Source organism: Gymnoscopelus microlampas (genome assembly GCF_963454915.1).
Source record: "Gymnoscopelus microlampas genome assembly, chromosome: 10".
Classification (NCBI taxonomy): Eukaryota; Metazoa; Chordata; class Actinopteri; order Myctophiformes; family Myctophidae; genus Gymnoscopelus; species Gymnoscopelus microlampas.
Genome location: NC_139947.1, coordinates 5,546,896 through 5,559,141, shown reverse-complemented (window position 1 = coordinate 5,559,141; position 12,246 = coordinate 5,546,896). Strand labels below are relative to the sequence as shown.

General features: G+C 43.5%; 2 protein-coding genes across 2 annotated transcripts in view; both read left to right on the top strand.

Moving 5' to 3' along the window:
* LOC311054056 (acid-sensing ion channel 1-like) overlaps window positions 1-10,699 on the top strand; it is a gene marked incomplete at its 5' end in the record, with an annotated part of 138,388 nt that extends 127,689 nt beyond the window's left edge. Inside the window, one exon of the mRNA XM_084069936.1 lies at window positions 10,572-10,699. Within this exon, the coding sequence (XP_083926062.1) occupies window positions 10,572-10,688 (117 nt within the window). The 3' untranslated portion in view covers window positions 10,689-10,699. The remainder of the gene's footprint in view (window positions 1-10,571) is intronic.
* LOC311053222 (zinc finger protein RFP-like) lies at window positions 3,731-5,035 on the top strand (the record flags this gene model as incomplete). The annotated part of the gene is made up of 1 exon (XM_084068680.1): window positions 3,731-5,035. The coding sequence occupies one exon, from the start codon at window positions 3,731-3,733 to the stop codon at window positions 5,033-5,035; it is 1,305 nt and encodes a 434-aa protein (XP_083924806.1).
* Window positions 10,700-12,246: the final 1,547 nt, after the last annotated feature.

The following is a 12,246-nucleotide window of genomic DNA, read 5'->3' as shown; positions in this document are numbered from 1 at the left end:
CGCGATGTGTCTGCGTCGAGCAGTGATAAACACGGTCGCCATCTTGTAGTTAGAACGGTTTATGTTAGGCTAAACAGTGATCAGCGAGGAGAAAAACTACAAAGAGAAAATGGCGTTTCAGTTTCGTCATTAGAACGGAGGCCGACGGGATCGGCAAAACCGGATCCCGGATAATTCCGTTTCCGGTGGTGCTACAATGAAATGTGCCGTATCGAAAATTTTAAAAAGTGCAATGTGAACTTATATCCGAAAAAATAAAAAAAACACCACTTCGCGTAGGTCTACGCGACTGGCACGTGGCGGCTTTAAATAGGTTTGCGTAGCTCTACGCGATTGGCAGTCAATATGTTAAAGGACCACTTCACCCATTTTCAACCTATCTTCATATAATTGGTCCTCACTAATTATTATTATAACTAGACCATACCCGGTCGGCGCAGCGCATCCGTGGGGGGATATGCGCACATGATCTGGCAACCCGGGAGGCAGTTCGTCCCATAGCTGGGCAGCCGCAGCTATGGGACGACATTCTTTGACACAAAAACGCTAATAAGAAGCTGAGATTTGATTAAATTGAAAAACGGGCTTCACAGTTCAGTTCAGATGGTAATGGTCAATGGCTGTGTGCAAAATCAGAGCAATTGGTCCAGCCAGTGGGGAGAACCGGGTAGCTTCACCACCACCACCACTACAAACGCACAGAGGTTACTAGAATTATAGTAGGATATGGCACCATTTCTGTCTACTCACTGGGCAGGTTTGCACATTTCAAACAAGATTTCAAATGTTCTGAAATCTTGTTTCAAATGATTATATATTTTCATTAATGCGAGAACAATTTGTATTAGCTTGGAATCCCCATCGATTATGTCACTGGTGGGCAGGTTTCTGAACTGTCCACAGCCCACCGATGAGACAAAGAGTGGGTAGACAGAAATGGTGCCATCTTATAATAAGCATTATTGAGGAGCAATTATATGAAAATAAAGTGCCCCTTTAACCGATATTAAAATAAAAACAAGTCTTTCCGAAAAAAAAACAATAACTAACTGAAACTGTATTGTGTGTTTACACACAACAACTGACAGGTATAACAGGTATTGCATAACCGGGTGGGGCAAACATTCCTGTTATGCATCGTTCCCGAGTAGGCCCGTGTCCAACAGGCAGTGGTCTACTTTCCTAACAAGAAGAAATTACATAAATGTCAATAGGCTCTATGCACAGCAGCCATATTGGAAAGAAATTGGGCCTCTAATTACTTCCTTCACAGGTGTTACCAATGATGCTAATGAAGCCTCTGTTCCATTCTGATCAGGGTGCTAATATCGTGCATGTTGGCTCACTAGAAACACCATTTTGGTTCCCAAATGGCCCCTTATGGTGGGTGTGTACCAAATGGACCCGTAAGGGTCCATTTGTACACTCTCAGAGTTATGGGGGCCTTTTAAAATAAGACAACCACTATGCCACACAAAATGGAAAAGAGCCTTAATTAGTATTATTGGTGACACCTGTGAAGGAAGATATTATGACGGTCTGAAAACAGGGCGGTTTCTATGAATAGAAAAGATAATGTGTAAACAAACAGAAACAAAAACATATATTTTACACAAAACACTGATGATGAAAAACGCTGAAGACCCCTGCTTTATGATGTCACCTAAATGAAAGTGAAACAAATCAATAATGTGCTAGCTGGGTTGTAATGGACATTATGGACCATCACCTATAATGCCCTTCAAAGCCAAAGTGCAGTAAAATGTATTGGGTTACATACATGGGTTTAAAAGTGTTTCAACTGGTCAGCCAAATGAGATATCGGATGATATTTACACTAATTGTATATCTGTTCTTGAGGTAATTGTTTACCCCCCAAAATCACAAAGGCTAATTTGACCTTTGGGATACACAAATAAGTTTGTGTGTCCAAAAACGTAGTTACTGCACTTTGGCTTTGTAGGGCAGTATAGCTCCACCCCCTCCACCAGCTTGTACTTGTGAGTAGGAGACCTTCCAAGGCAAGTAGCCTGTATAGCTCACTGGTTCTCTAAGTCTGGTCCGGGGCCCACAGGCGGTCCAAATGGACACTTACAGGTCTGCAACTTTGAGAGTGTACACATTTCTACATTCTTTAGAGTGAAATGAACACTGAGGATTTTACAGTGTGGATTGGGGTTCCGGTATAGTTTAGTTCAGTGATTCTCAACCTTTTTTATTTATTTCAAGGACCCCCAGTTTGATATGTATTAGGCCACGGACCCCCATTTGACACCTTTTTTGTTTGTCTCCGTGGCCGAAGGCGTGGCCGAGACTATGTTTTGCACCCTGTCCATCCGTCTGTCCGTGAGAAGCTAATCCCCGGCACCGTTGGCCCGATTGACATGAAACTGTGTGCGCACGCACGCACACGCACACACACACACACACACACACACACACAAAATCCGAGAGAGGAAACTGGCACTTCCGTTCAGGAAAAAATATTTTAAAATATCTTTACATTTTATGTTTTTAATTTCCATTTCTGCTTAGCATCAAGCTAAATATACAAAATTTGTGCGACTGTAAAGACGAAACAGAAGTGGGGAGGAGGCTTCACATCCACTTTATATTTTAATCATGATCAGAGCTTCCGAGTCCCAGACTGTATGACTGGAAACATTTGAAAATTGTGGGAGGCAGCAGTCTGGCCACGCGAGACTACCGGGACCCTGATCTACACTGCAAAATCTTCAGTGTTAATTTAACCCAGCCATAAGGAACCATTTGGACCCCTTCTGGTCCCCAGACCTGTCGTTGAGAAGCAGTGGTATATCTTACATACTAGAATCAGGTCGCCCACTCCAATAACATAAAGTGACCCAAACTGTTACCTGTAGTCTCATGTAGCCAGACGCTCAGAGATCTGTGCCCAAGTCTTATTCTGTGTGGGCTAGAGATGGGTGTTACACATTGGAGACCGTGTTGATTTTGACAGCAAATCTTGATTTAGTTTTAGTCATAATTGAGGCATATATAGGCATGTCACTCTGACTCAGACATAACCATTAACAAACCCGATACGCCCATTTATTGGCATGTCACTATGGCTCAAACATAACCATAAACAAGCCCGATATGCCCATATATAGGCATATATGGGAGATCCAGTAGTCCAGAGCCACAGATCCGACCGCTATGCCCATATATAGGCATGCCAATATACAGGGTATGGCATATATTAATGACATTAGGGATCTCCATTATGGGCAGAAAAGGGACACAGACGGACAGGTACAACGGGTTTGACAAAGCCCCGACACTATGACTCAGAAATATCGGTCAGATTGGAGGTGAGAAATAGATGTGAGGACATTGTCATTGAAACATGTAGGTATAAGATTTCTGCCCGACAGTGACGATTTACTTGGAGGCCAACTCCATATTTGGACAAGACTGACATATTTAATGATGCGAGATTTCAGTCAGCTTGACTTAAAAACTGATTACACCGAGTGGGAGGGGCTTTGGTCAAAGATAAGAGTCTTTATCAGATTGAAAGTGATACTATTAGGGCACAGGTAGAAGGATATCTACAATATTGTATGTAGTCTCATCTTAAACATCCCTGATCATAAAACAAGACATCACCGGTTGAAGGACACACCAGCACCACTGCTGATACTGTGAAACGTACAGTTAAGCAAAGTTGAAGTGTTTTACACATTCACTTTTATTGTGTGTAGAAATGGCTTCTGCCAGCATTCTCCTGTCTGCAGAAGACTTCCTGTGCTCTATATGTCTGGATGTGTTCACTGATCCAATCAGCACTCCATGTGGACATAACTACTGTAAAACCTGTATCACACATTATTGGGACAGTAAGGATGTGTGTCAGTGTCCACTCTGTACGGAAACCTTCAATAAGAGACCAAAATTCTCTGTTAATAAAGTTATGTCTGAGATGGCTGATCAGTGCAGGAGGCACAAGTTGAAAGAGGAATTTGAAAGAAAGACAGAGACTGAGGTTCAGCAGATGATCCAGGACAGCATAGTGAAGATTCAGGATGTCAAACACTCAGTGGAGCTTAGCAAGAAAGAAGCAGACAGAGTTATAGCAGACAGCGTGCAGGTCTTCACTGCTCTGATCAGCTGTATGGAGAGAAGCCATGCTGAGCTCATTGGTGTGATTGAAGAGAAGCAGAAAACAATAGAGAAACAGGCTGAAGGCTTCATCAAAGAGCTGCAACAGGAAATCTCTCAGTTAGAGAAGAGAATCTCTGAGCTGAAGCAGCTCTCACACACTAAAGACCACCTCCCCCAGAACTTCACATCCATCAACACCCCTCCACCCACCAAGGACTGGACAACGGTCAATGTCCATCAGTTTTCACATGTGGGAACTGTGAGGACAGCTGTGGCTCAGCTGGATGAGACACTGAAGATTAAACTCAGTCAAGAGATGAAGATGTGGGATGACGCTGATCTGAGATGGATCCAGAAATATTCAGTGGATGTAACTCTGGACCCTGATACAGCACATCCCAATCTCATCCTGTCTGAGGATGGAAAACAAGTGAGTAATGGACTCGTAAAGAAGAATCTCCCAGACAACAACAACAGATTCTCTAAATATGGCTGTGTCTTAGGAAAACAAGACTTCTTCTCAGGAAGGTTTTACTATGAGGTTCAGGTTAAAGGGAAGACTAACTGGATTTTAGGAGTGGCCAGAGAGTCCATGAACAGGAAGGAGTTTGCACTGAGCCCCAACAATGGGAACTGGACTATAAGGTTGAGCGAAGGAAATGAGTACCAGGCTCTTGCTAACCCTTATGTCGTCCTCCCTATAAGAGAGGAGGTCCAGAAAGTGGGAGTGTTTGTGGATTATGAGGAGGGTCTGGTCTCCTTTTATGACGTGGAGACCGGAGTTCACCTCTACTCTTTCACCGGCTGCACCTTCACTGAGAAACTCTATCCTTTCTTCAGTCCATGCACATGCAAAAGTGAAAACTCTGCTCCTTTGATCATTTCTCCTGTCAACATGACGCGCTGATCTCGGGGGGTTGATGGGAACGGTGTCCCTGTCCAGAAAAACATGAAGTTTGTCCACCTTAAATTATGTAATTTAAAAAATATACTCCTCATCATCATTCTATATGGCACCGGTTCTATAGGCGTCTCTGGTAGGTCAGACACCTTGAGTGATAGGCAGGGAAGAGGCCTAATTGGAGCATGGAAAAGGTCATAATATGTACGTGGTTGGCAACACGTGTGTGTGGGTTTATTATTGGCTAAGCTAAGGTTATTGGCTGGATCACAGAGCTTCGCGAGACGTTTCTACAACACTAGAGTTTCGGGGGGCTATGCCCCCCTCAACCCCAGCCGCACACGGGGCCCAGCGTGGGCGTGTGTATATTGGGGTACCCAAATCGCCGCAGTAAAACTGTGGAAAAGTGAAAAAAAAATGAAAAAAAAAATTAGAAGAAATTATATTTGTTATGTTGCAGGGGGTCCGCAGGGGGTCCGCGGATCCTGTGGAGTGTTGGGACGCGCGGGGACCCCCCTGTAACATGGCGGACCCCTTCGGTGTTTTTTTTTTTCATGAAGGTGGTTGCTTGTTTCTGCCGCTTGTTTTTAGAGAACCTGGCATGCCAACCTGAACCTGGCAACCCTGATGTTTACCCTTAGCAGATGCCGTAACGGTGCGCGCTGTAGTTGTTTTCCACGCTCGCGCAAATGAAACACTAAACGGAGAAGCTTATGATTGTGAGGTTGAGCGTGAATGTATTAGCATTGTAGACACCTTAATTGAGCGTGGAAGCAGAAGACACGGTGAAGGGGAGGTGAAGGAGGCGCTGCTGTTGTTTTATTCTGGCAACGGAGAGAGCTGTGGAGTTTCAATGGCGGCCGTTCGTGTTGTTTCGGCGAAACCCGTCGCCGTTCGGTGTCGCTGGTGCGGGTGCAATACGTTAGTCCGACAGCGCATTCCTCCGACAGCGCAGTGCTCCGACATTAAACAGTAAACCCGAACCAAACCCGCACCCTAACCCTAACCGCACGCGGATGCCACATAGTCGGAGAAAAGGTCTGTCGGATTAACGCATGCCTCCCGCTGGTGCGCACGGTAAACGGTAAGAAAGTGATTCACCTTCCGTTTTGTCCGAAATGTGGTGAGTGTAATAAATTATGTTGCGACGTGGAAACTGTGGAGTGAGCAATGACGGGTGCCCTACGCCACCCGTAAATTGTGAAAGTCGGCCGTGGCTACCACAACACGGACATGTGCTATGTCCGTGTTGTGTTTACTCGATTACAGAGCTGTGGCTATAGCGTCAGCGGCGCGCGGAAGTAACTTGTCGTTTATATAATTAGATGGTCAATGACAGAAGAAGCCCGACTAGCATATTAACATTTCCTTGTGGGTGGGTGGACGATTGTAGTCAAAAACGTAAGATGCCCATATATGGGACCACTTTGACATTTGTGGACGGTGTGTGGACCATGGATGGGCGTCACAAACTTAACACGCCCATATACGGAGACCACTAAAAACTATATACATTTCTAAACCCAAAACCCCCAAAAAAACCCTGCCACTGTGTGGGACTAAACACAAAAACAACATATCAATGTCACTAACAAGACACGCCACAACGTGCAGAATTACTACGCGCAGTCTGTAGGCCACTTCATACTGCTCAGCACACATCTGCCCCCTCGCAGCATAATTAATTGCGGCCAACACAAACTCACAACATTACAGTCGGCCATGTTGTTCCTTAGCGTCATCGCCGACCACCGCCCAACGAGACCCAAGTGAGGTCAGACAACACACTCCATATTTGGGCATAGCTCCATTGGGAACATCTCCTATTATGGCTTTATATAACCGCCCAACGAGACCCAAGTGAGGTCAGACAACACACTCCATATTTGGGCATAGCTCACCAACGAGACCCAAGTGAGGTCAGACAACACACTCCATATTTGGGCATAGCTCCATTGGGAACATCTCCTATTATGGCTTTATATATTATAGAGACCAACAAACACAAAGCACCGCGCAGCGGCTAGGGGGGAGGGGCGCGCAGCGCCCCGACCCTCTAGTATTATACAAGTACAGAACCTAAGGTCAAGTATTGAGGGTTTACATGGTTAAATGTCTGAACATACACATTAATATGAAAATCCAACATATTAATAGAAAAGATAATGTGTAAACAAACAAACAAACAGCACAAAAACATACATTCTACACAAAACACTGATGATGAAACGGAGCCAAGGACTTAGTCAATATGCAATCACAAAAAAACGGTTCCAACATATGGGTCTTCAACAGGGGGTCCGGGAGCCCTAGGAGGTCCTCAAAGTTACTACAGGATGCTTTATATGTTAGAAGGAACTTTTTTTTTTGGGGGGGGGGCGGTGTAGCCGCCCCCTATAAGTGAGTTTTGGACACCGACCAAAAAATTTGTGTACCCCCTAACCCTTCCATTGTTAATGCAAATCGATACTTTTTTCATATCAGCCAATCACATTACAGCTAGTGTCATCACCACTAACTGTAATGTGATTGGCTGACTTTGCAAATTCAGGACTGTGATTGGCTAGCGAAACACATGACACATGTGCAGCCCTATGAATAGCAGTATGGACTTTAAAAAAAGTCATCGATCCTTTTTTTAAAGTGAGTCATGTTGTGATGACCACACACCGCCCACTTCACACTGGGTGTGATTTTTACATTAACAACTTAAACCTTAGCATCCGTATTGGGAGGGGAACATTCGCCGAAAATAGACCATCTCACAACGTGTCTCAGCTCGACGCGTTGTGAGATTATAGTGTTGAGAGCGTTGTGAGCTTATTGTGGTGTTGAGGGGAGTTTTTTTTTTTTTTTACACAAACCCCTGATGATGAAAAACGCTGAAGACCCCTGCTTTATGATGTCACCTAAATGAAAGTGAACCAAATCAATAATGTGCCAGTTGGGTTGTAATGGACATCACCTATAGCTCCGCCCCCTCCACCATCTTGTACATGTGAGTATAGAGACACACGGGCGGAAACGGAAGGCCTACAAATTCACGCCCACTTTTGAGATACTACTCGGGGTCCGTTAGAATGATGAACTGCAGCTCTCAATGCATTCCCTATGAGAGGATATGAGAGTTAGCCTACTTTTAAAATATTCCTACATTAACTGGAGACGATATTGATTTAAATAAAAAATTGTTTCCAAATGTATGGAGTGTCTTTGTCAACATATCTTCTTGTTTTCTTAATAGTTGATGTGTTTCACATTTAATTTGCCACTTTAACAAGTTACCCATAATGTTAACACAGCAGAGGGTAGACGGCAGACAGACAAGTTGTCGCATTTCAGTGACATCACTGCCTTTACGAGCCCGGAGCGCGCCGAGCGCTGACCAGTGGTGTACCCACTGTAGAGACAGGACAGGCGGTTGCCTGCCCAACTAAGGCTCGCCTCCCCTAAAAAAAAATAATAACCCGAAAATGTGTCATTGTGGGGTGCAATACGTTAGTCCGACAGCGCATTCCTCCGACAGCGCAGTGCTCCGACATTAAACAGTAAACCCGAACCAAACCCGCACCCTAACCCTAACCGCACGCGGATGCCACATAGTCGGAGAAAAGGTCTGTCGGATTAACGCATGCCTCCCGTCATTGTGTGCTTAATGTCCTCAAAGTCATGCATCCAACAAGCTTTGAATTGAGCAGATTGGACCTTCTGTTCCAGAGATAATGACCAAAACATATTGAAAACGGACACTTTCGCCAGTTTTCTGGGTATTGAAAACCTCAAGGGATGCGTCCGTGACGTATATACCATGCGACCACTTAAACTCTAACTCTCCGATGCTAGCGGTTTTGACATACTGATGGAATATATTATAGTATATTGTGGGTAGTATATCGAGATGACAGATATGGGACATTAAAAAGGATAAATTAAACAAATGGGACAGTTTATTAGAACACAAAAAAAATCGCTACAGCTTCAGTAGTTAACCAGTGAAATTACGGTATTTTACAATGCCTCTCATAGAGATTGCATTGAGAGCTGCAGTTCATCGTTCTAACGGACCCCGAGTGTCAAAAGTGGGCGTGAATTTGTAGGCCTTCCGCTTCCGGCCGTGTGTGTCTATGAGACCTTGCAAGGCAAGCAGCCAGTCTAGCTCATTGGTTAAAGGAGACACACCATGAATTTCACTTTATTTTTATTTTTTTTGTAGTTTTTGGGCTCCCCAGTGTCTCTTGTACCCCCCAAAATTGTTTTTTTTTAACATTCAGTCATTCATTCTCATTTCAGAGATTTTCAGAATGGGCGTGTCTGAACAGGCCATCTCAGAATGGCATGTTTGCTTACATCACGAAACATTCTGCCCATGTATTTTGACAGACAGAATTGCTCAGTAGCACCCCTCTGCCCAACAGGACGTTTTGCTATTGCAGCTGAAAGTGCTTTATAAGCCTGAGAGAATTGACTTGGGATGAGTATATCTGAGTGTTGATTTAGGCTCAAACCTTTTGAAAATGGTTTGAGGGACATACAGTACACCATATATTAAATATCAAATATATTTTTTTTAATTCATGGTGTGTCTCCTTTAAAGGAGACATCCGGTCATTTTAAGTGTTATGTTTGATGTGCGTCAAATCACTTACCGACGTAGAAATGAAAATCGTGTGACTCCACAAATCCCCCTATCGACCCCCACCGTTGGCATGATAGTAGGATGCTGGATAGCCCAAATTCGCCTATTTTAACAAATGCAAAGTCTGTTTTTTTGCTTCTAGTACTCATTGTTGAGTCCCATGATAATGTAACAGGCGCTAAAACTCCGAGAAGCTAACGGCTAATAACAGAACGAGCTAATGCTGGGGCTGCTTATCTCTCTGCATGGCAGCCCCAGGTTGCCAGGTCGGGAGAGAAACAGGCAACCAGCATTTTATTTTAAGGACCCCTGATATGCATTAGGCCATGGATCCCCATTTGATACCATCCGGCAATATTGGATAGTAACTGGGCCTCTTCCTTACTTCCTTCTAAGGTGTTACCAATGACACTAATGAAGGCTCTGTTCCATTTAGAGTAGCACAGTGGTTCTCAGACTTCTTAATTTCAAGAACCACTATAACTCTCAGAGTGTGCAAATGGACCCATTTGGTTCCATGTGTACACTCTCAGAGTTACACAACCGTAAGGGGCCCTTTGGAACCACCACAATGAACCACAAGGGTCCCTGGACCACACTTTGAGACCCACTGGTGTAGCAGAGTGTTTCAAGTGAGAACATGCACAATATCAGCACCCTGACTCTGTTTGACCATGAATGGAACACAACCGTAATTAGTATAATTGGTAACACTTACAATAAAAGTAGTGGAGTAAAAGTACAATATTTGCCTCTGAGATGTAGTGGGGTAGAAGTAAAAGTACTGGAAATTGGAAATACTCCCGTCAAGTACAAATACCTCAAAACTTTACTCAAGTACAGTACTTAAGTAAATGTACTTAGTTACTTTACACCACTGGTCTCAAGTACGTTTTGTCCTATCAGGTGTTGAAGTACAAGCTGTGTCGCTGCTCAGAGAAGAAGCCGCACAGCAGCAACAATGACCAGGGCACCGTGCTGAGCCTGGACGACGTCAAATGTCACGTCACCAACTTCCACTGAGCCTCCTGCCCTGCCTGCCGTGTGTAGCGGAGCGGACCGGACCGCCGTGGAACTTCATCTTCCACTGAGCCTCCTGCTCCTGCCATGTGGAGAGGACTGGGACTGCCATGGAACTTCATCTCTGTTCTTCATGCAAGTGGCGTTGCATTAACCCTAATGTTGGCTGGTACAAAAGAGAATGTGTCCTACTTGTGCCTGGATTAATCACATCAACCCTATTAGCGTCAAAAATGGACCCATGTCTATGTTTTTTTTTTAATTCAGCGTAAGGGGACCACAGTGGAAATAAGTCCATGACTTTACTGTGTTTTTTCTTTTTTTTATCCTAGATTGTCGTTTAACTTTCTATGTATGATGATGCCAACAATCAAATGGGTTGAACATTCGACGAAAATAGCCGCGTCGCAACACAAACTTGTGAATCAGTGATTTTCAGCATAGATGTAAAGGGACAAAAGGAGGGGGCCTAGTATAGACTCTTGCCTGGGGGAACTCCAGATTTAAGTGGTTTACATGGTTTGTGAGTGACAAGGCATTGGCTGTGATGAAGAGGACAGCCCTTATCCACATGTTGTTCATTATGGATTTCGTTCATGTTAGTGTTCATTCCACACCGTCAGAATATCTCCATAGTGGTCAGTAAACATAAGAACACAGAACTAGAGCCTGACAGATGACACAGTTTTGGGGCCGATCCAATTTTATAAAAGAAGAAGAAAAAAATAGGGGGAAAAAGGTGCAAAATCTTGAAATCAATTTGAATTTTGAGAAAATCAACTCATAGGCAAACAAGTAAATAAATCATGAATACTTTTTTGATTGATATTTTAATTAAGATATTAGGATATTAGACTTCAAATATTTTACTTCTACATTATAGAAGCTTGTTCATTATACAATGAACAAGCACATAAAAAAGTACATACATAAACTGAACTTTTATTTTATTTAACCACTTAAGCCCTATTCAAAAATTAAAAACAGTCAATCTTCAAGCTCAAACATACTGTAGCAAGCTTGCAAGTTTTTTTTTTCTTTTTTAATTTTTAACGGTTAAAAATCTGGTCACTGAGGACTTCAAAAAAGTCAAATAATAGCCAATATCGCCAAACCGATAAATCGACAGGCTCTCCATGTAATAACAGTAATTGGTGTCATCTATGGTGTCATCTATGAAACAGTTGTGTGGTCAATATATTTTTCCTTAGAGAATATCCTTATTTCCTTTTATTTAAGGTCATTAGGTGTCTTGGTGGATTTGCATGACTGTACTGCATGATCTGTCCGGCTTTAATAAAACTAAACAAATCTCTTTTTTCTCCTTAAGTTGTAGTCATTCTACTTTCTCACTGTTTGCCAGCAATGATCCTCTCTCCATTTGTGCCATTCAACTACCACACTTCATCTGGTAGAAACCCTGCACCAGCCCTGTAAGCAGTGGTTCTCAACGTGGGGCCCGGGGACCCCCAGAGGATTCCAGGGGGTCCCCTGCAAAACGATTGATAGTTAGGAACCAAATGGACCTATACAGGTCTATAGGTTAACTCTGGGTGTACAA